Below are 27,124 nucleotides of genomic sequence, written 5' to 3'. Positions count from 1 at the left end.
ATGTTGTTATTGATTTTTGTGTGAGAACTCAGTGATTACATAAAATATTGTTCACTTCCTGGTGCCTTGGATCAGAGCGAAGGAGCAAGCAAATCCTGGGTAAGTGGTTTTCCATGTGGATCAGCTCCTGCTTGAACAGTTTCCCTCGGCTCCTGCAAATTAGACTTAAACCGTCTCACCATGTTTTATGTACCTGAACTGTCAGCTGCTTTTCAGTGTCAAGTTTCATGTTATTGAATGCTGTTGTCTGGGCCACACTTTCTGTGTTTGCCGTTAAACACTGTCAGTTGAGGCACATATGCTGCTTGGAAACTCAAGAGCCTGCGCATTCAAAGCAGTAACTGGGCGCCAGTTTGCAGAGGGCTTCCTTCACAAGCACACTTTAATGGTTTGCCCTGGCCTGATCTCCTGTCATATATCTGTTGAACACCTTGTCCATCTTAATGGATCTACTGAATCATGATTCTAAAAAGGATCATAAATCAGAAAGATCAAAATAATGGCTAGTAAGCATCTTGTATGTCATCTTGCAAATGTGTCAAATACACTTTTGTTCCCCTACATGCTGCAGTGTTTTATTCAGATGTACTAATGATGAAAGGCTTAGTGGTATGAAATAAGCTCGTACTAAGAAAAATGAGAAAATGTGCTTGTTTATTGCTTGCTTGCTTTTTATTTGCTTCTTGGTAAGGCAGAGAATGGGCTTCCCTGGTGGCTCAGCTGGTTAAGAATCTGCCTGCAATGCGGGAGACCTGGGTTCTATCCCTGGGTTGGGAAGATTCCCTGGAGAAAGGAATAGCTACCCACTCCAGTGTTCTGGCCTGGAGAATCCCATGGACAGAGGAGCCTGGTGGGCTACGGTCCATGGGGTCACAAAGGGTCGGACATGACTGAAGTGACTTAGCAGCAGCAGCAGCAACATAAAGAGAGTTATACCCTATCCACTAGAGAATCCCATGTTTCCAGTTCTGTGTTATCTCAGCATTTTGGCTGTGTTTACATCCTTGTGTCTGTATGTACCTTCGCATTGAGTGGGGTCATTTTCTCCTGAGCTCTAGGGCTCAGGAGAGAAGCCCAAGCTGGAGAGAAAGATGTGGATATCCCAGTATCTTGGTGAATTTATAGCTGTTGATAAATTGTGTTTTCAGTCAGAATAAAAGAGGTCAGTGGTGCTGCTGTCGTGAACATTAGTATTTAAAGGACAAGCTGAAAAAAGAAAAGAGAATCCTTTGATGGAAACCCAGGGGGAACCACTGATGAATTTAGATAGCAATGACCACTGAGATCAAAAAGAAAGAGTTTTGATAATTTCGAGAACAAAAAGGTTAATAGGATCTGATTTAGCAGTAAATGATATATGGACTGAAAGTCAGCCTTGAAATTTCACAGTCACCTCAGTTTGTTTGTATCATAAAGAGGAGGAACTAACAGATAAGGAGACATTGAAGATAGGGAACAGTTAACTGATGTAGCCATCCTGGTTGGCTAGCTCTATTATCCTCATTGTGCCTCTTCAAATATAGGATTTAGGATTGAACAAGATATGAAACAGCTTGAGTATATTGAGACAGCTGTTCTGAGTATGTTTTTATATTAATATAATTTCACATTACAATGTGATTGCAGGTAGTCTAAAGACATCATTGATCCTTTTTCAAATGTCATCAGTTAGAACCCAGGTTTTTTTAAATGAATGATTTCCAAGCCAAATCTCCCCCTAGAAAGAGAAGGAGAGAGACTATTTAAATAACTTATTAGATTAGTCTAACATTTTGGAACTTATTTTTTATTTGATGTAAGTTCTATTTGATATATGTCTAATGGTTAAAATGCTGCTTTTCAATAAAGCTTTTAAATATAACAACTTGGCAAATTCCATCATCCTTTTAGAAGGCACATAGCATAATAAAATATATAAAATTAGCATTTTTCACTACATGCTCAGCATAAATTGTTACCTGCCTTGAGTGTGTAATGATTTGCAAGGCTGAACAGTGTAATGAATTTCTCTTCTATAGTAATATTTCATCCCTGATCTATATGTATCCAGAGACATGCATAACTCTGATATTTTACTCCCATGAAGCTTTAAAAGCAAACTTTTACACCTGAAAGGCAGCATAGATGTTGGATTTACATCTGTAGGGCAAGGTATTTATTTTATGTGGCATCTCTCCTTTTATAAATGACTTTATTTCACATCAGCTATAATTTTATGTACTAAACACCAAAATCAAATAATATATAATAAGACTATGGTAAACTCAGCACCCTAGATTACTATAGTAAAAGATTCAGCGTGACTGAGTCTGTCTTCAATGCATTACACTTTGTCACTGTTACTAGTTTGGTTTCTGACCCCAGAGTTTATGCACAACTTGTGCTAAATGCTTTGGGTGTTGCGTTCATACAAGTGTGAACAGTACAATGATTCTTGTACTCCATCTACAATTATTATATTTCATTAAATCAGTATGGCATTCATTGTTCAATAAGCCATCATTCTATGCACTACTAAGAAAGAAAACACTACTTTCAGTTAAACTGGCCAGTGCTTCAGAAGTGTTAGTTTTGAGAACTGTGCATCTTAGAGCCAATGAAATGTGGTATGTATGGGAATGTAAGCAAAAAATTGGCTTAAGGCACATGGTAGCATAATTAAAATCCCAGTCATAGTATTTACCATCCTTCCTGTCTACAACATTTTATACATCCAAAATAAATATTCTGTGTTGGAGTAAATATTTTAAATATATTTGTTCCTGAATTTCACAGTTCCCTGAGACTTGGCCAAATTTTTTGTTTATGAAGATGTTCTTCATAGAATCCTTTACCTTTTTTTTTTTTAGCTATCCAGTAACTTTAAATCATTGTCATTTTGGGCATAATTTGGTGATGTTTATTTAAAACCTTTTGAAGTATTTTATGCTTTGGTCCTTTGGTTCATGGCTGATATGCATAATCTAAGGGAGTAATGCTGAATGTAGAAAACGTATGCACATAAACATTCATGGCAGCAGTATTTGTTCTAATAAAAATCAGTTAACAACATCATACGTGCCCAATAGTAGAAAAATAACCACTGATTCCACAGTTACTAAAATCACATTTGTGAAGAGTTTGCAACATTAAATAAATATCTTGTGTACCAAGAATAAATAGTGAAGGATGTAGAGTATGTTCCCATTTTTTTTTTTTGGTTCCCATTTTTTAATGTGAAAAGTGCATAAGAATAAAGCTAGAAAGAAATATACCATGCTACCAAAAGTCAGTTGACTGAGTAGTAAGATATGAATTTTTAGAAATATTTTTCTACTTTTTAGCATTTTCCAAATACACTATCTTAGTGTTAGTTTATTTTAAAATAGAAAACAAGGTGATTTTTAAGAGCCAGCCATGATTTGATTCTTGATAGCTCTAGCTTTGACAGGTGGCATACTCACATTCTCACTCCTTTTGAACCAGTTTTGCTTTTATCTGAAGAGTTTAAATCTTCCCATAACCCGCAGCTCCATTCAGTAGAATGCATTTGCTATGCCAGACTCTCCCCCACTCTAAGGTAGTTCTCACCCATTGTCAGCCTGGGTGGGAAAATGGTAGTTAATAGCAAAGGAAGTGAGGATTTGGGCAATTCATTCTGACTCAGAGCTTCAAGATGGTAACTTCCTTCATCGCTTGGTCAGGAATGCCGTGTTTCGTGGACATATGGCACTTGAGTGTGTATGAGGTGTGAGAAAGTGAGCATACCTGGTGGAGAGTTTGTACTGCGGCCTAAGCTCACTCAGGAGAGCAAGTGTGAGGCTTACTAAAGAAGCCAGGCGTGCTTCCTGACCCGAGGCTGCTTCCTGCCGTTAGGCCTTCACCCCATCTGCCACTCCTAGAGCAGTGTTACTCCTCGCAGGTTTCCATGGCTTTTCTTGCTCACGGGCTGGCGCCAGTGGCTGGCGGCTCGCCCCCTTTTCCCTCGCCTCACCACTGCCCAGGCTCCTCGGCTGCTTTCTATGTATTGTTCCTGCCGTCACTGGACTCTTCTGTGTTAAGGATCACCAGTCGTGAGCTTCAGAGAGGGAAGTCACAAATGCGGTCCTGACTCACGGGCCCGGTTGCAGCCACCTCCCACGGCGGTCTGTGTCCCGAGGCAAAAGGAGGCGCTCCCCTGGTCAGGCGCGCCCAAATGGGCTGCTGCATGCTCTGCGTCTGCTTACCCTTCCCACCCTCGGGGTCGGCGGAGTTGGAATAGTACTTATTTCCAGGCTTTTTTGTGTGCTGTGTAACAACATTTTTCTACCACTGCATATATATGATTAACACAGTATTTCTTTAATTTTCAGCTCATGTCCTATTGATATTAGCAGCTAGAGGCTACCTCCTGTGCCTTCACACACACCTGTAGGCAGGATCACATTTAATGAATATTGGATGAGATGAGAGATTACATGGGAATTTAACTTTCTTAAAATTCAGAGCAAGCAATTCTACAAGTTTCCTTATGAATGGAAAACTTGTGTTTTAAACTCCCACCTGCTGGAGCGGGTGGGGGAGGGGGGCAGGAATTACTTGTCCTTGCCCGTGAGTTTTTGTGGGGCTGTTTTGTTAACTTTTTTCTGGGCAACAGAAGGTGTTGTCACTTTGAAGAAACCCTTAGGTGAGGTTTGTGTGAAACCCTGAAGTCGTGAATGTGATTCTGCCATTAAAGCCATCAAGCAACATACAACAAGGCCTCCTACTTCCAAGACAGCAAAATATATCCGAGTCCAATTATATCAGTAACTAAGATATATCAGTAACTAAGGCCTTTCAGTACCCCTGTGGACAGAAAAACAATGAAAGAGCAAATGAGCATATATAGTTGCAAAGCATAGGAGTGATGCAGTATTATTTTTTTTCAAATTTCAACTGTTTGAGATTTTACTCCAAGAAAAAGATCCTGAGCACTTTTGCAAAATGTAGAGGTACTGGGAAGCACATGATTTATTTACTAAAAATGTAATCACCTTTTTTCTCACTAACACATCCCTGTTTGCTCAACGAACTGGACACATATTTTCGCCTGTCTGCAATGTAATGACTGTAGGATCTGTGTGCACCTTTAATCCATCAATACCTGACAGCCCACAAGACCAAATGTATTCTGTTTTACACGTATTTTACAGACTGGTTCTAAAGACTTTAAATGAAAGCCGAAAGCTATGAGTGAAGAATTTTCTCCTTGAAAGGAGAAAACTGAGGGAATTCCCTGGTGATCTAGTGGTTAGGACTCAGCACTCTGACTCCCAAGGCCCTGGGTTTGATCCTTAGTCAGGGAACTAAAATCCCATAAGCTGGACAGGGTAGCCAAAAAAAAAAAAAAGCTGAGCAGAAAGGAAAGAGGGGAGACTGTTCTATGCTTCATGCTCAAGAACTCTGCACCACTCAATGCAAGTGTGAAGTTTAGCCACTTTATCATTTATCCTGGGTGATGGAATAGGTACAAATCTAGAGTTAGGCTGTTGTATCTGTGTGTGTATCAGTTTAGTGTATTCATTGACTCCTTGTGAAGAAAAGCAGAATCCTCACTCCCTGGGGCAGCTTCACTCTTCAGTAAGTCCTGACATTTATTTTCCATTCTGAAATATCCACTTCCATCTTCTCATTGCTGGTTTTAATGGGAAGGAAAGGAGCAGTCCAGCTTTTCACTGGGCTTTGTCCTCACAAAGGTCTCTTACTTGAGACTTGGTGTAAATCTATTCAGCTACAGGTGTCTTCTGTATGTGGAACAGATTTCCATGCACTGATGTGATCCACGAGCCTCTGTCCCCAGGGCCCCTGTAGGGAGCCCATGTTTATGTAAATATGTTCCCTTTCCACCACACACACTAAACTGGGGTAGAGCAGATGGTGTTTTACTGATGCTGGCTTAGAGTGTGTTTAGAATCATGAGATGCAGATAGCTTAGTTTCCTGTCTGTGATATGGTCTCTATTATGCTTGTCGATGTCTGCACTGTTCAGGGAAGGCAGCTTTGGTCTACATTTGAATCAGTTCTGCTGCACTGTCATAGGTACTAATTATGTGCTCCTAGAAAATGGAAACACAGCAACTGTTTTCTTTCACCAGGTCAAAATATAGCTCTGTGAAATATAAAGCCAGTTCATTGTTCATTGCATTTACAAATTATTTATAAGACATCTGGCTTTGAAACAACTCCCAAACTTTAGGAACTGGAACCAAAAAAGAAAAAAATAATAAAGAATCAATAGTTTTTATCCTAGGGTATAAAATGTTATATGTATGTGGTGGTAGACTTGGATATAGTGGGCCTGACTAAAGGAGAGAAAATTCCATGAATCAATTTTATGAAATCCTTGAACTCTTTTCAACCCACTCATCTACTAAGCAGTAGTCTTATATTGCAAAAAATGAATGCCTTAATTCTGAGCCATTTCTTTCCTTCTTACTAGTGGGATCTGGCCTATGGTGGCTCCAAAAGTTACAGCTAAAAGCATCATAGACTTTGTTGTCTAAAGTGTACCTGTGTGCTGGTTCTGCCTCATGTTTGCTCAATAACTTGAAATTACATGTGTGGTTTTTGTTATTTTAAGGCACTCAACCAGAATGCTGAACTAAGGAGCCGGTTGAACAGAATACATTCAGAATCTATTATTTGTGATCAGGTTGTTAGTGTAAATATTATTCCTAGCCCTGATGAGGTAAGATTCATTTTTAATAGATATAGAATACTTATTTTGTAGCATCTATACCTACTGCATATTTTTATTTATTTTTATAAAGTTCTTTCACTACTAATGTAATTCCCGGCATAAATCTTGTGTTGCTGACAGTTCAGTGTTCTTTGGAGTGAAGGATATACATGAGCTTAACATCATTTATTGTTGGTGATCAGTTGTCTATTTTTATTTATTCCTGTGTTCATCTCACGCTACTGATTATTTAATTTATATGTACTCCAGCTTGTGACTTTTCTGTCACTCCTCATTTGAAATATTCATTATCATTAATGGCCCATGAAATGTTGAAACAAGTACTTTTAGCAGAGAAGGTGCTAAATAAAAGTTTTCTTAAGGTTTGTTTTAAAAGTTCTATCTAAGAAGAGACGTCACCTGACCTTGCTAAGAAAATATTATTAGTGCTGCTACAGCTCCTGGTGATGATGCTAATAATTAATGGTTAACATGTGTCAAGCGAACGTTTACTATGTGCTTGGTATTGCTAACCCACTTTACTTGTGTTATCTCATTTGATACCCCCAACAACTCTCTGATGTGGGTGCTATTATTATTCCATTTTTCAGAAGAATTTTTGAAAAAAACAGTAAGAGGATAGGAGAATATTCAGTATTTGGACTTAACATGAGTGTATAGTTCTAGTGGCTCAGACGGTAAAGAATCCATCTGCAATGCAGGAGACCCAGGTTTAATACCTGAATCAGGAAGATCCCCTGGGAAGGGAATGGCAACCCACTCATATTCTTGCTTGGAGAATTCCAGGCACAGAGGAACCTAGTGGTCTAGAGTCCGAGAGTCTGAAAGAGTCAGACACGACTGAGCAGCTAACACTTTCATAAAATTATTATTTTTAGCCAGGAGAATTTATATTTTTGAACAGTAATACATGTAACAAGGTGAGAGTTTTAACTAATGCTAAGGCCATATTTGCACCAAACATACATTTTTCTAGAAATCTGTAAGTATAAGGGTTCTGCTATCTAACTGCTTAAGAGATACCATCCCCAGACAGCTTCTCTTGGATGTAAGTTACTGACCCTGTGTCCATTCACCTCCATGGGTCCTGTGATCTCTGATGACACTTATGCCCCCTCAACTGCCCAGAATCTAGAATATTTCTAAAATTTTATCATTTAAAAATTAGTCAACAGTCTCAGTGTGAATCTTCTTTTCAATTTAAAATGTGTACTAGATGTTTAAAATGTATAATTCTCTTGCCTGTTTTTCTTGTTGCGACTTAAATTGCTTTCTTGAAAGCAATATCATTTGCTATCATTGTATGAATAAAAATACAGTTTGAAATAAGGTTCAGTACTCTAATCATATGTTTCATTGGCTAAAAGTCATGATCAAATTGGAAAGTGACTTTTTATATCGGTATATTCGGTCTCAAAAATTAGTCTTATAGAATGTTTTCTTAGCATATTGCTAGTGGTTACTACAAATACTTTTTGAGTTGTAGTATACTGGTTAGAATATGGCTAGTAATGACAGGCCAAAGCATATGGCAAGGAACTTGTCTCCACAGTCAATTCAGGGTGTTTTGGGGCCTCAATCTGTTATTCAATCCACTGAACGTCAATTGAGCATAGATTGAAAATCTGCTCACCTTTTGTCTGCACTTTTGGATTCTTCAAGCATATTGGAAGGAAACTTATACAGTGGTCCTTACTCAGTTGCAAGTGAAAATTGCTTGTGCTCACCAGTCCTTTAACATATGCTGTGAATTTTTCTAGAGATCTGGCTAGTACTTCACTGTCTAATTTGAACAAATAGCCATTCATACGAGGGAAGAAAGCAATCACACCATCTACTTTTCTCTCCTTTAGGCTGGTGAGCAAATCCATGTCAGTCTACCCCTGTCACAGCAAGTAGCCAATGAGAGCCGCCTCTCCATGTCAGAATCTGTCTCTGAGTTCTTCGATGCCCAAGAAGTGCTCCTCTCTGCAAGCTCATCAGAGAATGAGGTAAGGTTCCTGGATGTGCCAACCCCAACTGCTTCTGACCATGAGTTTGGGTAAAAGAAACTAAGACTTTGGAACTTGGTTTTAACATCATAATAAGATGTCCAAATAGTAGCAAAGCCAAAAGCATGCAAACTATATGGATTCCAATTACTGAGCCCTTAGCCTTCTGGGCACCAACTCAATACTCTTAAACTTGATGAATAAAAAGAAAGAATCAAGATTTTTTCTGATTTACCTGTATAGTTCATATTTCAGGATAAACAGATAGGTGATAACAGTTCTTTATAGAAGGAGACTGGCTAATAAATATAAAAAGAATGAGAGCATAAGAAAAATACCATTCTTATTTGTACATACAAACACACATCTTTGCCAGAGACTGAATTTGAATTTAGAAGCATGTCTAGCATATATCTAGTTGGATAATTATGGCTTTTGAAGGTTACCACTGGCTACCGTGAGGCTTCCCTGGTGACTTAGTTGGTAAAGAATCTGCCTGCAATGCAGGAGACCCGGGTTCAATTCCTGGGTTGTAAAGATCCCCTGGAGAAAGAAATGGCGACTCACTCCAGTATTGTTGCCTGGGAAATCCCATGGATAGAGGAGCCTGGTGGGTTTCCAGTCCATGGGGTCACCAGAATCAGATACGACTGAGCAGCTAAACCACCACCACCACTGGCTACCAGTAAAGATTCATTGGATTCCTTGTCATGCTCGTGAATCTTGGCAAGGTCTTGGTCAGGTTGCAGAAACTCTTTTACTGAAATTTAGTCAAGTACACTTTGAATTTTTTCTTTTTTGGCGTGAGAGGAGCAGCCAAAGCTCTTTCCTACACAGTTGTTTAATTTTGTCATTTGAGACTGCAGATCTGTAATGCATTTTTACAAAAAGGGAATGAAGTAATTAAGTAAGTGTTAGTTGCTCAGTCATGTCTGACTCTTTGTGACCTCATGGATCATAGCCCACCAGGCTCCTCTGTTCATGGAATTCTGCAGGCAAGAATACTGGAGTGAGTAGCTATTCCTTTCTCCAAGGGGTCTTCCCAACCCAGGAATAGAACGTGGGTCCCCTGCATTGCAGGTAGATTCTTTACTGAATCCAAGCCACTAAGGAAGTCCAAAAGGAGATGAAGTCATTGATAGATGTTATTTCCATATGCATAGAAAATAGATTGGAAGGAAACATCCTGAAAATTAGTAGTAGTTCCTTTTGGACATTTGTAATTATGAGTGATTTTAGAAAATAGAAATAATGAACACATATCACTTTGATAATGGAGAAAAATTAAAACAGAATTGTTATATCAGGTACTGAATTTGTTACCTCATCAAACTAAGCACCTGCCTCTCAGATTCCAAGTCATAGATTAACAGATTCGCAGATATTCCCATTCACAAGGCAGAAACTAGTTTAATTATAAATAGACAATTGATGTTATCAAATAGACAAAATAATCCTATTTGCTGATCATGTCTCTTTCCCTGTAGGCAAATCTGCCCAGGAAGCCCAATTATGGTTAGGAGGTTGCTGAGCAAGGAAGGAATGGGAGCAGGAGAAGTGAGCTGAAGGCTGTGAGGGCCAGGATGTAATTGCTCCAGACTTTCATCTCCATTACAGGGATGCTCTCCCATGTGGTGGGGAATTAGTGTCTGTGAGTCAGTCTCTACCCTAGGGACCACAGTGCTGGAGATGTGCTCCCAGTATTTATTTCTTCTCTGATTCTCCCTTTTCTGGGATCCTGTTGCTGACCAGTTCTTTGTCCTTATTCAAGCAAACTTGACTATACATTATCTAGACTTTGACCCACCATCTGATGACCTCATACCTTCCTGAGAGCAACCTAATTGCCCTATGTCTAAGTTCTTGGGGGCACATCTGCCTGGGTGCCCACTTGTTACTTGCACCAGCCACTGGCAAGACAGAAATGAAGATGTGAGGGGGGTTATTGCATGGGTCCAAGCTAGGTGGTGGTGCCACCACAGGGAAAGAGTGAGCCCATTGGCCAACAGAGGCGCATGGAGATGATCCATTCATGTTAAGGCACTGTGAACTTACCAGACCTCTCAGTGGAGGTATATGGCAGCCTTTTGGATATTCAAGTCTACAGCTCAGGAAGAAAGCAGGTCTGAAGAGAAAGCAGGCTTTGGCTTGGGATCCACCTAACCACCGACCTGTGAAATGCTGCCATCTGGGTGCTCCACAGAATCTCTATTTCAGTGTGTCCAAATGAAGTAATTAATAACCCCCTAACACGTGCATGCATGCACACACACACACACACACCAAGGGAAAAAACACAAGCCTACCTCTACTTCTCATATTGCCTAAGTGCTTTTCTACCCAAGTGTTCACATCAAATACCCGAATTTCCTCAGTATTTCCTTTCACTCCTCTGCCTTCCTACCACCCACCACCCACATTGTATTGCACCCTGTTCTGTATTCTGTCACCCAAATTATCTCAGATACATATATTTTCCTAAGAAAAGCTTCACTGCCTCTCCTCCCATTCAATCCTCCATCAGCTCCCACCTATATTACCCTGTCAATGTCCATAACTAGTTTTCCTGCCCGCTTTCTTTCTGCCTTGAATCCGTTTCCACTGGGCAGCCTGGTTAACCTTTCCAAAATGCAAATCTGATGGTACTTCTATTCCCCAGTGTTCCTAGGGTGACACTAAACTCCTTAGCTACCATAGAGAGACTCATCATCTGGTCTCTGTTCTCAGCTGCAGCCTCTTGGAACCTCTGTTCTTTTGGAGCCATCCAGAGGCCAGTGGAGTGCTTCCTGGAGTTGTCAGTTCACTGCAGACACCCCATGTCCCTTGCTGATACAAGAAGAGTAAATCTCTGCTACAACCCACGTGGGAAAGAACTGAACTATGTGTTTGTTCCTTGCAACTGTATCTTACAGGTTTTCATAAAATGACTGTTTTTTACTCAAATCTCTTCCGTTTATCACAGCACTCAGTCTTAAGTATTTGAAGAGGCTGGACCAGGAGATAAGCCCAAGTGACAGGCACCTCAGTGTTCTCAAGGTTGCTCTTCCCCTTTGGCTGAGACTTGTTTCTGAGACAGCTCCATCTGTCCAGGTTTCTGAGTTCCGTTGTGATGAGATGCCGCCAGAAGGCTCCTTGAGTCTCCATACCACAGACTTGGCCAGCCCACCTGGTTGGTTCACTGTATGTGTGAGAATCTAGTAGCAGCCGCAGGGTGGGCTCAACTGCACCTTCTCCATGACAGCTCACAAAGGCTGTTGGGCCTCTGTGTTGCCACCCGCCCTGGTTGGAACACTTCCAGGGCCACGCAGTCAGATTGCTCACTCGCTTCAGTCTACTCAGAAATCACCTTCAAGCCTGCCCGGGATGCCCTGGCTACACTGTAGAGCTACCATTTCCTCCTTGCCCCTGACCTTTCACTTGCCCGGTCCCTTCTGATTTTTTTCCATAGTGTTTATCACTAACAGAATATATCGGAGCAGGCAATGGCACCCCACTCCAGCACTGTTGCCTGGAAAATCCCATGGACGGAGGAGCCTGGTGGGCTGCAGTCCATGGGGTCACTAAGAGTCGGACACGACTGAGCGACTTCACTTTCACTTTTCACTTTCATGCATTGGAGAAGGAAATGGCAACCCACTCCAGTGTTCTTGCCTGGAGAATCCCAGGGATGGGGGAGCCTGGTGGGCTGCCGTCTATGGGGTCGCACAGAGTCAGACACGACTGAAGTGACTTAGCAGCAACAGAATATATATTTCATGTTTATTGTGTGTCTCTCCCACTGGAGTGAGGGAAGAGATTTCAGCACTCTGTCTGCAGCACTAGAACATTCTCGTGAGCCCAGAACTCAGAAAGTATTTGCTAACTGAATGAAGGAAGGAATGCTTGGCACCTTACACATGATTAATCTGAGAAACCTGGGCCTTAGCTGTCTTATATTAACATTTTCTGGGACTGAGAGAAAATTCTTTATGTGTTTCATTTAATGAATGTACAACCTCTTTTTTAAAATATGCTCTTTCTTATTTTCAGAGTGATCTCCTTCTTTGTCTCTACTGTTAAATGTGTTTCTGCAATGCTGAATGGTTGCATTTTTCTAAATGGTCACATTCAGAAAAAAAAGTTCCTAAATTCTTTTGAATCCCAAACCCCTTAAAGAGAAATATTTGGCTCCAAGACTTCTTGATCATGGGAGAGAAAGTAAATATATATTAATCATTTTATTATAATACTGCAGAGTACTATATCCTTATATAAGGTATAACATGAGTGGACCATAGCCAGCCTGCCCAGCCTTAGCTACTGCTCACACATGCGATAATATAGGTCTTATTCAAGACCCACTGTAATTGTAGAATTATTTTATATTCTACACAGATCTTTCTATGTGGACATGGATATTGGGCCATTTCTATCATGTGTTAATTTGAGTGAAATTAGAAATTGAAGAGGATAGACTGTTTATAGCTTCTAAATGTTCATCTAGTAAACATGCATGCAGTATGAATTAGGTTGGGGCAGGCATTTATTTCCTAACATCACTGGATGTGATTAGCTTTTTTCAGAGTAATCACATGGAAGAGTTTGATTTACTTTTTATTTCTATCAAGGTTCAGAGTGTGGCTTTCATGGGCCTGAAGGTTTAACCTTCCATTTCGTTGCAGTCATGGGAAAGTGGAAGCCTGCTGCAGTGGGAAAATTCAAGTTAGAAAAAGACTTTATTCTCAATTTGCCATCTTTATAGCCTTTCTCAGAGTGCAAAAGCAAAACTACAGTTATTAATTTATGCATAAAATCATTCTGCCTATAATTCTATCTCCTTAAGTGTATCAACTCTTCCCAACTCTATTAAAAATATCAGCAGTAAATTCAGAAACCGTAAAGGCAAAGGCTGATTGTTTTTATTATATACAAATTTTAGAACCTTAACCTGACCATAAAATGGCATAAGCAACATTTAAAAAGAAATTGCAAACTAGAAAAAAAATGCAGTTTATATGAAGAGCTGAAAAATATGTGAGAGTTTCACTAAAGATGAAGTTCAGACTGTAAAAAGAGATCTTTTATGTGTGTTAGGTAGATAGATACCAGTGTAGATTGATAATGTGTAGTGTTTAAGTGGGTGAGAGATGGGTGCCCTCGTATGCTGATGGTAAGAATAAACTAATATAGTACAGTCTTCCAGGAGAGCAATTTGGTGACATAGGGCTGAAGCCTAAGAGTGACTCATTTGCCCCAGCAATTTCACTTCTGGGAATAAATCTTAATGAAATTGCCAGGCAGATTCACAGAAATGTTTCCAAGGCTGTTCATCCAAGTATTATCTATAAATAATAAAAAATTGGATGCCACGTGAATGTTGGTTAAATTCTTTGTGTTATGTAACTATCTGCCATTAAGTAAAGACGGAGAGCTGTTTTCATGAGACTGGGAGTATATTCAGAATACTATAAAATAGCATGTAAACCCATCTGCTTTTTCAGTATCTAAAGATAGATGTATCTGTGTGTTTATATAGGCATTTTGAAATTGGGGGTAAAACCTACGAAATGTTGAAAGTGATTTCTTTTAGGTCACAGTATGGGTGATTTCCATATCATCTGTTTACCTTCATGTAATTTCTGATTTTTTACAATAAGAGTGTTCTGTTTTTGTGTTCAGAAAAGATATAACATATTTCCATTTTGAAGACAGTGAGTAGGTGTCAACAGCTTTCTTGCCTATAGTAAAAACATCGGTTTTCCCATTCCTCTGAATGGCTCTACAGTAATTCTCTGTTTTCTTATCTGCTCTTTCTCTAAATCTCCTTAGTACATATGTTGCCCTTAATTTTATTCTTATGTGAATCTTGGTTTCATTTTAGTTCCATATTTTTCTCATGGAGAGGATGGCTTAATTCTTGATTTCTCTGTTTCCCTAAATCTTTCTTCCCTGCCCCCAAATTATCTGCCCGATTTTGTCTGTTACACTTTAAATGTGGTTCCCAAATGCAGCTGTTCTGCCTGAAATGAACCTTACTGTGGGCATCTTAGTGAAATCAGTCAGTGTTTCTTATCCAGATCTACATAGGATCCTGTTATCTGCGCTCCCTAGGACAAGTTGCAGAGTGTCTTCCTGAGAACCAAATATGACTCTATCATTTCCTTGCATTTAATAATTCATACGATTATATGTGAGGGCTTCCCAGATGGCGCTAGTGGTAAAGAACCTGTCTGCCAATGCAGGAGACATAAGAGACACTGGTTCAGTCCCTTGGTTGGGAAGATCCCCTGGAGAAGGAAATGGTAACCCACTCCAGTATTCTTGCCTGGAGAAATCCCATGGACAGAGGAGCCTGGTGGGCTGCCGTCTTTGGGTCGCATAGAGTCAGACACAACTGAAGTGACTTAGCTTGCACACATGCACAATTATATGAGAGACCTTATTTTGACATGCAAAGCCCATCACAGTCAGACCTCTTCATCTTTGCCCCATCTTCTGTTACAGCCACTTGACTTCTTAACATTCCGAGAAGGAATGTTTTTCTCATGGTCCTTGCTTTTGTACACCATCCCTTCTTCTTGTACTTCTCCCCCACTTCTAACCACCAGGCAACTCTGCATTCTCCAACACCCAGTTAAAATATTATTTCTTCCAGCAACCTTTCCTGACTCCTCTATGGGGATTTGTAGAGTCTCCTTTTTTGCACATTCTTACTGTGTTGGATTGAAACATTTCTCGTTATGTACTGGCCTCTCCCAACTTCTCAGCCCAACTAAAGATAGAAAGCTACTTAAAGATAAGGGCTGCTTCCTGGCAGTCCTATATCCTGGCTCATGGGACACCCTAAGGGGTTCATTGCCCATGTGCCACATATATTTTCCACTATGACCTCTGCTTTCCATGAGCAATATCCTGTTGTTTTTAATTGTTTAATTTTTCTGAAATGTCAAGACTGAATGAAACTTCTGATCCTTTCTATGTTCTTCTCTTCCTTAGGCTTCAGATGATGAGTCTTACATCAGTGATGTGAGCGATAATATATCTGAAGACAATACCAGTGTTGCAGACAACATCTCTCGGCAAAGTATGCATCCTTTGAGTTTTGAGGTTGTCCTGTGTACATGCCAAATACAATGCTGATGATTCAATGAACAATCATTTTGGCCCCCTTGCTAATTGTTCCTTTTGCAGCTTATTGTTCAACAAATTTTATATTTGTATAATCTGGTGAGGTAAATGGTTGAAAAATTTGTTAGGGAGAGGATTAAGATAAAAAATTTAGTTCTTGCCAAACCAAAATTTTGAGTCATTTGTAAATAAATATATTTGTATTTAGTTTTTTAAATTTTGACTTGTTTAGGACTTCCTTGGCAATCCAGTGGTTAAGACTTTGAGCTCCCAAGGCAAGGGGCATGGGTTCAATCCCTGGCTGGGGAACTAAGATCCCACCAGTCGTGAAGCAACACCAGAAAGAACTATACATTGATGTTTTGTGCATTTATCAGCAACCTTGTATTGACATAATTCTGTTCACTCTTGGGAGAGTGTAAGGGAGGCTTAAGAAATGTATCACAGTCAGAATTATTTGAAAGGGTTCTTTCCCTCCCAGATTTTGGGAAATCAGGAAAGCAAAATATCTTTCACTGTGATTCTCCTCTTTCTCCCTCTAGTCTTGAACGGGGAGCTTACAGGAGGAGCCTTCCGAAACGGACGTCGAACATGCCTGCCAGCTCCCTGTCCCGACACCAGTAACATTAACCTGTGGAATATATTGAGGAACAACATTGGTAAAGACCTGTCTAAAGTCTCCATGCCTGTGGAGCTAAATGAGCCACTTAATACTCTGCAGCATCTCTGCGAGGAAATGGAATACAGTGAGCTCCTGGACAAGGCTTCGGAAACTGACAGTCCCTACGAGCGCATGGTAATAAATAGCAGAGCAGCGCCCTTTGGAGTTGCCAACCCTAGACCTGGGCTAGGGAAGATTCATTAGGATAGTGTATCTTCTTGTTGCCTAATACTCTAACTGCATAGGTAAGAGAAATCCGTTTGCATAAACCAGGCAGAGCCAAAAAAGCTCTAGATACCTGTATTGAAAGATACACCCTTTGTGACTTACTCTTGGGTCCGAGTGGTTCTGAAGTTAGAATGTAAAGGCATCACACTTCTTATAGGTGCCTGGCCTTGCTTTATCAGCTTTTTCTGAATGCCAGGGAAGCCCATTTGTTTAGGAACTTGGGTCTGAGAAGGTAACTTCCTGTTTGTTCTCTGCCCTGGCCTTTACTCCATGTGACTCTGGAAAACTTGACCTGCCCTCTGAAAAGCACCAGCAGCCACAAACTTTCCTGCTAAGATTGTGTAAATGGCATAACCTGGCTTTCAGAACCTTTGAATTCTGTGATACTCAAGAAATTGGATGGACAGATGAATGAAGACTATTTGGCCTCAATTGCCTGCTGGTTCCCATGCAGAGTTTAACTGCATTTTCATTTATTTTTTTTTCCCCATGAGTATATGAAGAGTCTGTGCAAGTAATAGAAAATGCAGATGTCATCAAATCAGCACCCACTGATGTGGTTATATAAAATCTAGAGGAATAAGGGACAAACAGACCTGGAAGTAGTCTCTCCTATATTATTTTCCTTTCTTAAATGTTTTAACAGGTTCTTATTGCTGCATTTGCAGTTTCAGGATATTGCTCCACCTATTTCAGAGCAGGAAGTAAGCCATTCAACCCTGTCCTTGGGGAGACTTATGAATGCATTAGAGAGGACAAAGGATTCCGATTTTTCTCAGAACAAGTAAGTGCCACTGGACCCAGGTTTCTGTGTAGAAACTGTAGGAGGGCTGTTTGATGATGAAAATAGCTTTTTTTTGTAAACATCTGGTTGAGATGGGTTATAACACTAGTTAACAGAAAATTCACTTAGCTTATCTATATAATTACATCCTCTAAATGTTTTTAAGCATGAAGTTGTAAAATTTGGCAATTTACTTACACATTTTGAGAATAATGCAGTAACAGAGATGGATGAATTGAGTAGCTTTTATTTAAAGAAAGAAAAGAAAGTGAAGTCGCTCAGTCGTGTCCAGCTCTTTGCGACCCCGTGGACTGTAGACCGCCAGGTTCCTCTGTCCATGAGATTCTCCAGGCAAGAATACTGGAGTGGGTTGTCATTTCCTTCTCCAGGGGATCTTCCCAACCTAGGGATTGAACCCGGGTCTCCCGCATTGTGGGCAGACACTTAATCCTCTGAGCCACCAGGGAAACCCAGCTTTTATTTGGGGGTAGCCAAATACATGTTGTGAAAAATGGTCATTTGTGGAAATTTTAACACTGATGTCATTGCCTTTTTCTTGTTCTTAACTTTCAGGTTAGCCATCATCCACCCATTTCTGCCTGTCACTGTGAATCCAAGAATTTTGTGTTTTGGCAAGGTTTGTATTTCAATTATAACTTCAAAATCCAATTGATAAGCCTATAAGAAAGTTTCTAGTTTCCAAAGTGCTCAGTTTAGATTTCTTCTTTTAGAACTCAGAAAATGTTGGTAATTGGCATGGAGTTCAGTTTAAGAGATTAGGTTTCTTGATTTAAATATGAAACCATGTCACCTGGGAGATGGGATTATTTATTTAGGAAGCAAAGCCCTATGAGACAGCAGAGCTGTATGCTGACATTGCCAGCTCAGGGCAATCTCTTTACCTCATTGTGCCTCATTGTCTGCATCAGTAGCATGAAGTTTGTATCTGCTGTCTTCTTGCTTTTCTTAAAGGTGTACAAATAGATCTTAATCCTGAAAGAAAGCTCTGCTGTACATCATCTGTGCTCACAGTCTATTGAGAGACACATGCATAGCAGTAATTTCTGTTTTTTAACTCATTGAGGCTTGGGGGTTTGAATTGAAGTCTCTATTAAATTAATATCCATTGTTGAGTTAGAATGTTGCAGACTCACCTAGGATAAAAAGCTTGAAAACCCTTCTAGAAAGAAAAGTATATATATATGTAAGTGAAAGTGTTAGTCATTCAGTTGTGTCTGACTCTTCGTGACCCCGTGGATTGTAGCCTGCCAGACTTCTGTGTCCATGGGATTTCCCAGGCAGAAATACTGGAGTGGGTAGCCATTCCCTTCTCCAGGCGATTTTCCCGACCCAGGATGGAACCAAGGTCTCCTGCATTGGAGGCGAGTTCTTTACCATCTGAGCCATCATATATGTGTACATTTACCATTAAATGTGAATAATTCCCTCACATTTGAAAGGGCACTTCATTGATCACAGTATGACTCTTCTCACATGCACTTCCTCAACCTAAAAATGATATGAAATGATAGAGCAGCACCATGACTGTACTTTAGTGCATATTAAGAAAGTAAGTCATTTCTTGTTCATAACAAAGAGTCAGAAATTTTGTGGAGAGAGCACTAAGCTTCCTTATCTCATTAAAAACGAGACCAGGCAATAATACACAAGCAAAGATATACCTGAGTGTCCACAAGTAAAACAAAAATCCATCATGTGAGATAAAATTCTGGGCCCTGAGTAGTATCTTAACAATCAGCATAGGAACATGTTTATTAAGTTAATCTCACTTTCTCATAAATCTTACCCATCTATAGTTAGAGGCTTTATTTTTTTTTATACTGGTTTTCCCAAGTTATATAACTTTTCAAATAAAGGTGTATATAAATCAGTGTTACTGCCATACTACAATCTACAGTTACTTTTACCATATACCATATATATACATACACATGTATAAAATATTTCCACCATTTAGCTAAATCTCCTAACAGCATTTGTGGAGACATTAAAGCAGAGTAAAGTCTATGTGTATGTGTATATGAATATGCACACATGCACACACAGATTATTCCAAGTCTTTCCCAGTTTTATTTGTTGAAAACATAGAGAATATATTATGGAAAAACAGAGATATTTTGGGGGGTTCCCAGTTAATCTTCTCACCTTCAACCATCCTCAGGCACTTGTTGTGTTAGAACAACAGTATAGAATTAATTGTGATTACAAAAGTTCTTTGTAAAATATAAAGTATATTATAAAAGTTCACTTTTCTAGAGTAAATGATTAGATACAGAGTGTAATTCTTTTTGTCCTCTGCCTTATGTCATTTAGATATCAGATGGAAAAACAAGTTCTGGGGCAAGTCAATGGAAATCTTGCCTGTGGGAACCCTGAATGTCATGCTTCCAAAGTAGGTTGCTCTCATCTTCCCTTTGGTCTCTTATCTGCATTTCTAAATCATAAATGAATGGACATTTGAAACTCTTGTTTATTATTGTTCAGCCGCTCAGTCGTGCCTAACTCTTTGCAACCCCATGGACTGCAGCACTCCAGGCTTCCCTGTCCTTTCACCATCTCCCACAGCTCGCTCAAACTCATGTCCATTGAGTCAGTGATGCCATCCAACCATCTCACCCTCTGTTGCCCCCTTCTCCTCCTGCCTTCAATCTTTCCCAGCAACAGGGTCTTTTAGAATGAGTCAGCTCTTTAAAACTCTAGACTGTGCCAAGGAGCTGTTGCCCTTTATGGCCAAGGCTTTTGTCAACTTCAACTGTTTTTTTTTTTTTTAATTGGAGTGTAATTGCTTTACAATGTTGCATTGGTTTTCACCAAAGTTTTGAGACTGGACCCCCTCAAAAGCAAATGAAAATTTTAACATATGTGTCAAAGCTTCTTTTTTATCTCTACATATCCTCCATTCAACAGTCAGCACCTGCCTGTCCCAATCACCATGTTAGCTTGCATTTTTTTAAATTTTATTTGTATTGACATATAGTTGAATTACAATATTTTCTTAATTACTACTATACAGCAAAGTAACTTCGTTTTATATATATATATACATTCTTTTTCATTTTCTTTTCCATTTTGACTTATCACACGATATTGAATATAGTTCCCTATGCTATACAGTATGACCTTGTTGTTTATTTAGTCTATATATACTAGTTTGCATCTGACAATCCAAAACTCCTATTCATATCCTTTTCCACCTCCCTCCCCTTGGCAACCACCAGTCTATTCTCTGTGTCTCTGTTAGCATTATATATGAAAGTTTCTCTTTTTAGCCATTTATTTTCTATATAATTTATACTTTCACTTCTGAGTTCATCTTAGCCCCAGGCACTATTTTTAATGTTTAAGTTGTTTCATTAAGGAAGTGATGGAATCCTTATACAGTTGTTTTCTGGAGAATATAGCCTTGTTGTTGTTAATTGTTGTTTAGTGACTAAGTCTGACTCTTTTGTGACCCCATGGACTGTAGCCCTTTAGGGATTTCCTAGGCAGAACTACTGGAGTGAGTTGCCATTTCCTTCCCCAGGAATCAAACCTGCATCTCCTGCATTGGCAGGTGAATTCTTTACCATTGAACCACCAGGGAACCCCGGAATATAGCCTATGCATCTTAAAGTTTAATTGAAGTTTTCATTGAGGCCAAAGGTTTGATTGTTTTTCTTTCTTTCCTCATTCAGCTGATTTTGTTTTTGTTTTGTTTTTGTCTACTTGAATGACAGAGTTTTCTGGTATATTGAATATGGATGATGGTTGGGAAAGGGAGCAGTTCTCAGGACCATAAAATCAATTTTCAGTATTTACAAACTCATGAGGAAAAGAGTTTTCCCAGATATATATAGTGCCTACATCATGCCAATTCATAAATTTTCTAGAAACCCAGAAGCATTTTAGAATAGCATTTTATTTGAATATATAACAATGTGCAGTTTCAAGTTCAGTTCAGTTGCTCAGTCATGTCTGACTCTTTATGACCCCATGGACTGTAGCACACCAGGCTTCCCTGTCCATCACCAACTCCCGGAGCTCACTCAAACTCATGTCCATCGAGTCGGTGATGCAATCCAACCTTCTTATCCTCTGTCACCTCCTTCTCCTCCTGCCTTCAATCTTTCCCAGCATCAGGGTCTTTTCCAATGAGTCAGTTCTTCACATCAGGCGGCCAAAGTATCGGAACTTCAGCTTCAGCATCAGCCCTTCCAATGAATATTCAGGACTGATTTCCTTTAGGATTGACTAGTTTGATCTTGCTGTCTAAGGGACTCATAAGGGTCTTTGACAGGACCACAGTTCAAAAGTATCAATTCTTCGGCTCTCAGCCTTCTTTATGGTCCAACTTTCACATCCATATATGACTGCTGGAAAAACCACACCTTTGACTATATGGACCTTTGTCAGCCAAGTGATATCTTTGCTTTTTAATATGCTGTCTAGGTTTGTCATAGCTTTCCATCCAAGGAGCAAGCATCTTTTAATTTCATGACTGTAGTCACAGTCTGCCTTGATTTTGGAGCCCAAGAATATGAAATCTGACACTGTTTTCACTTTTTCCCCATCCTTTTTCCATGAAGTGATAGAACCAGATGCCATGATCTTTGTTTTTTGAATGTTGAGTTTTAAGCCAGCATTTTCACTCTCTTCTTTGACTTTTATCAAGAGATTCTTTAGTTCCTCTTCACTTTCTGCCATTAAAGTGATATCATCTGCATATCTGAAGTTGTTGATGTTTCTCCTGGCCATCTTGATTCTAGCTTGTGAGTCATCCAGCCCAGCATTTTGTATGACGTACTGTGCATATAAGTTCTTCTGCTTCTGTTAGGTCCTTGCCATTTTTGTCCTTTATTGTGTCTGTCTTTGCATGAAATGTTCCCTTGGTATCTTCAGTTTTCTTAAAGAGATTTCTAGTCTTTCCAATTCTATTGTTTTCCTCTATTTCTTTTCATTGTTCAGTTAAGAAAGCTTTCCTTGCTATTCTCTGGAACTCTGCATTCAGTTGGGTATATCTTTCCCTTTCTCCTTTGCCTTTCACTTCTTCTCTTTTCTCAGCTCTTTGTAAGGCCTCTTCAAGCAACTGTTTTGCCTTCTTGCATTTCTTTTGCTTGGAGATGGTTTTGGTCACCATCTCCTGTTCAGTATTATGAACCCCCATCCATAGTTCATTAGATATTCTGTCTACAGAATCTAGTACCTTGAATCTATTCATCACCTCCACTGTATAATCACAAGGGATTTGATTTAGGTCATACCTGGATGGCCTAGTTGTTTTCCATACTTTCTTCAATTTCAGCCTGAATTTTGCAATAAAGAGCTGATGATCTGAGCCACAGTCAGCTCCAGGTTTTGTTTTTTCTGACTGCACAGAGCTTCTCCATCTTTGGCGGCAAAGAATAGAATCAATCTGATTTCAGTATTGACCATCTGGTGATGTCCACGTGTAGAGTCATCACTTATGTTATTGGAAGAGGGTGTTTGCTATGACCAGTGCATTCTCTTGGCAAAATTCTGTTAGCCTTTGCCCTGCTTCATGTTGAACTCCAAGACCAAACTTGCGTGTTACTGCAAGTATCTCTTGACTTCCTACTTTTGCATTCCAGTCCCCTGTGATGAAAAGGACATCTTTGTTTGGTGTTAGTTCTAGAAGGTCTTGTAGACCTTCACAGAATCATTTGTTCAACTTCATCTTTGACATTAGCATTTGGGGCATAGACTTAGATTACTGTGATGTTGAATGGTTTGCCTTGGAAAAGAACTGAGATCATTCTGTCATTTTTGAGATTGCATCCAAGTACTGCATTTTGGACTCTTTTGTTGACACTGAGGGCTACTTCATTCCTTCTAAGAGATTCTTACCCACAGTAGTAGATATAATGGTCATCTGATGAATGGATATGAGAGTTGGACTACAAGGAAAGCTGAGCACCAAAGAATTGATGCTTTTGAACTGTGGTGTTGGAGAAGACTCTTGAGAGTCCCTTGGACAGCAAGGAGATCCAACCAGCCCATCCTAAAGGAAATCAGTCCTGAATATTCATTGGAAGGACTGATGCTGAAGCTGAAGTTCCAATACTTTGGCCACCTGATGCCAAAAACCGACTCATTGGAAAAGACCTTGATGCTGGGAAAGATTGAAGGCAGGAGGAGAAGAGGACAACAGAGGATGAGATGGTTGGATGGGATCACCAACTCAATGGACATGAGTTTGAGTAAACTCCGGGAGTTGGTGATGGACAGGGAGGCCTGGCGTGCTGCAGTCCATGGGGTCACAAAGAGTCAGACACGACTGAGTGACTGAGCTGAACTGAACTGAGTTAAATTCACCCATTCCCATCCATTTTAGTTCACTGATTCCTAAAATATCATTGTTCACTCTTGCCATCTCCTGTTTGAGCATATCCAATTTACCTTGATTCACGGACCTAGCATTCCATGTTCCTATGCAATATTGTTGTTTACAGCATTGGACTTTACTTTCACCACCAAATACAACCACAATTGGGCATCGTTTCTGCTTTGACTCATCTTCTTCACTCTTTCTATAACCTTACTCCCCAGAAATTGCATTAGATTTTTGTTATCTATGCTCATCTGTCTTTTCCCAAGGAATTATTCACATATTTTGCCTTAACTCAGAGCATGAAGCCCTATCCTCAGAGGAGCCTTTCTTAAATGCATGCCCTGCTGTGCCTCTCACCCTCCCCACCCTGAACCCTTCCCTTGATGGCACATTGCCTGCAGGGTAAATCTAGACTCATTGGTGTGTCTTTTAGGGCCTTCCATGCTCTGCCCCCTCCACCTTCCAGCCTTACCCCCGCCACACCCACTCACCTATATCATGCTACACACAGGTTCCCAGATGCTCTTTTGGCCTCTGTGGCTTTGTCTCTGCTTTTCCCAGCCTGTAGTACCTTCCTGTCCTTGCTCCTAGCTTAGACCAAACCAACCTCCTCTAGAAAATCTTCCTTGACACTCACCCCACATGTCAGGCAGATCTAAGGACCCTTCTGTGCTCTCATAGCATCCATCTACCCCTACCTTACTGTTGGACCCAGGAGAGCAGGAGACAGGCTCTACTCAACTTGGTAGCTTTAGCACCTGGCCCATAGAAAGCACTGACATATTCCTTAAATGAATGAATCATGTGGTAAATGTCCTTGACCACATAGAAACTTCCAACAAAGAAATGAGAGGAAGATGAAGTTCGAAAAGGAGGCTTTGGTGAAAAGTATTCTCATTGCTAGAAACAGTAATATATATTCGTGACCTTCATTGCTTTTTTTTTTTCCTTTTTTTTTCTTCATTGCTTTTAATTAGTGTTGTATTCTTCACTAGGTATGGAGATTGCTATGTGTGGAATAAGGTCACCACGTGCATACACAACATCCTGAGTGGGAGGAGATGGATAGAGCATTATGGAGAAGTAACCGTTAGAAATACCAAAAGCAGTGTTTGCATTTGCAAACTCACATTTGTCAAGGTAAATAATTTCATACAATAGCAAAGGATAGATACATAAAATGCTTCCTAGGAAAGAAATAAAGCAATTACCTTAAAGGGCAGCAAGTGAATCAGTCCTATAGCATTAATCCTTATGGACATTTAGTTAACAAAGCAGAACAAAATGGTGGAGTTGCCCCAGGCGTGCAGACGTCTGACCATGTAGAAGTCAGAAAGGGCACCATCTTGAAACAGAAAAAAGAATTCTTTTTAAAGAATGTTCTTTTTAAGCAGTCAGTCAGTTCATTAAGTAAAATTCCGGAGAGTACTTCTTGCCTGTAACAAGTCTCCTGGTTTATATTCTATTTATATTCCTGCTTGATTACAACATATTCAAGTGATCTTATTTTAGGGAACTAAATATATCACAGTTGTGTTTTCTGAGGATACATAGAGATGACAGCTTCTAGTCCCTATAAACTTATCCAACTCTGCCACTATTATATATAATCTTATATAAGTTCAACAAAAAGCAGTATCTTTCCTAACAAGAGAAGATGTCAGATATTTTTCTTTTTTCCTTTTTTTCTTACAGATTGATTATGTGGCTCAGAACTGAAGAGCCTGAATCAGTATTTGCTCTGACTGGGTCATGACAGTAACTGTGTGTATTTAGTTTTCTAGTCTAGGAGAAACTTCAGCTTAGGCCTGCCTCTAATATTTGCAGAGCTCAGGGTGAGAGTACAAATGGACATCCCCATTCCGTATGTGTAAATATTTAAAATATGTAAACCAAGCCCACAAGCTGTCAAATAAAATATGTTTATACTGACAAAAGTACTTTTGTAAAAATAAAATCTGCAAGTCTAGGTTGGACACTTGGGAACGCCGAGCTGGAAACCCCATAGTTCAGGAGAGCCAGTCTGGCCCACAGCCTTCATCACTCACTCCCCACCCCATCTCTGCCCCGCACTGCAAGAAGCCGAACGTATATGCAGACAGTCCAGCCCACACTTCCAGACTCTGTCCACACCCCTTCACACCGCCACCCTTGGCCAGCCCTCAGGCCTAATGATTCACACTGTCATCTGCCTGTGAGTAGTTGAACCAACGAAAGGCCTGTGCAGGCTGTGGAATCAGCTTAGACAGGAATTGGACAGGAATAAGCTTGGATAGGAATTGGGGACCGCATCTAGAAAGAGGCCATGGGATCCAAATGGGTCAGTGCTCACAGGCTTCTGACCCCTTGAGAAGGAGTATGGCTGGAAGAGAGCTAGAACAAGGTCTTCCTGGTTAAATTCAGCCATTTACAGCTACTATGAAAATTATTTTACTGTTTTCTCGAGTGTTGCCAGTCGAACATCATTAAAATCCAGGAGCCAAGGAAAATGCAAGACAGGAGGATGGGAAGAATTACTCATCTGTAGATTAATACTCGGTTAAGATAGAAACTCAGCCTTCTCTGGATGTGCTGTCATACTCTAGCATGGAGTAGGGGCATCCCTTTCTTAAAAGTTAAGCCAGCTAATGCTTAAAAAGCCACCCTTCCTTGCAAAACATTTTGAGATAGGTGTCTGGAAATGGCTTGCCTGAGCAACATCAAGGTTAAGGAAATTTTCCGTATGAATATTATAGGGATTGGTGTTATTAAACAGATCAGGTGTTTTAACAAGGGTTTGCTTTCTCCAGGTGAATTACTGGAATTCTAACGTGAATGAAGTCCAGGGGGTTGTGATGGATCAGGAGGGGAAGGTGGTGCACCGGCTGTTTGGGAAATGGCACGAAGGGCTGTACTGTGGTGTGGCCCCTTCTGCGAAGTGCATCTGGAGACCAGGTGAGACTGGCTTGAGGGTCCCGCCTCTAGGGAGCGCCATGAGTGGCAGAAAGTGGGGAGGGTCCCACTGTCTCATGAGGTACACCTTATGTTTTCTTTAACAGTGAGATTATAAACATAAATTCTTAAGGCAATTACAGTTACATTTATACTTAATCTATAAGTTTAATAAGTCCCATATTTGATAATAAGGAGTTGTTGAATTGAGACCAAATATGATGTGTGATCAGAGATTGGGCTTCATGTAAAATCTCTCTAAATGTAATGCCCACATTTCCAAAGCTAGGTTTACTTATTAAAGCATTGAAGTAATTGAAATATGCAAATTTAAATACTTATGTTGTTTATTTATTCTCTGTTTTAGTAAAAC

The 27,124-nt window shown here is 40.0% G+C and overlaps 1 protein-coding gene across 5 annotated transcripts in view; it reads left to right on the top strand.

Annotated features, from left to right (window-relative positions):
* The window catches only part of OSBPL6 (oxysterol binding protein like 6), a 203,675-nt gene that overhangs the window by 170,861 nt on the left and 5,690 nt on the right, over positions 1-27,124 (top strand). For 4 of the 5 annotated variants that reach the window (XM_043894089.1, XM_043894090.1, XM_043894091.1 and 1 more), the window contains 10 exons: positions 76-99; positions 6,581-6,688; positions 8,554-8,691; positions 15,667-15,754; positions 16,341-16,594; positions 17,334-17,471; positions 18,045-18,108; positions 19,806-19,884; positions 24,816-24,960; positions 26,610-26,754. In XM_043894089.1, the coding sequence (XP_043750024.1) occupies positions 76-99; positions 6,581-6,688; positions 8,554-8,691; positions 15,667-15,754; positions 16,341-16,594; positions 17,334-17,471; positions 18,045-18,108; positions 19,806-19,884; positions 24,816-24,960; positions 26,610-26,754 (1,183 nt within the window). The remainder of the gene's footprint in view (positions 1-75; positions 100-6,580; positions 6,689-8,553; positions 8,692-15,666; positions 15,755-16,340; positions 16,595-17,333; positions 17,472-18,044; positions 18,109-19,805; positions 19,885-24,815; positions 24,961-26,609; positions 26,755-27,124) is intronic. The other variant, XM_043894093.1, reaches the window with a different exon arrangement.

This window comes from Cervus elaphus, chromosome 33 (genome assembly GCF_910594005.1).
Source record: "Cervus elaphus chromosome 33, mCerEla1.1, whole genome shotgun sequence".
NCBI classification, from domain to species: Eukaryota; Metazoa; Chordata; class Mammalia; order Artiodactyla; family Cervidae; genus Cervus; species Cervus elaphus.
The sequence above is the reverse complement of the archived record's forward strand: the minus strand, read 5'-3'. Positions and strand labels throughout refer to the sequence as shown.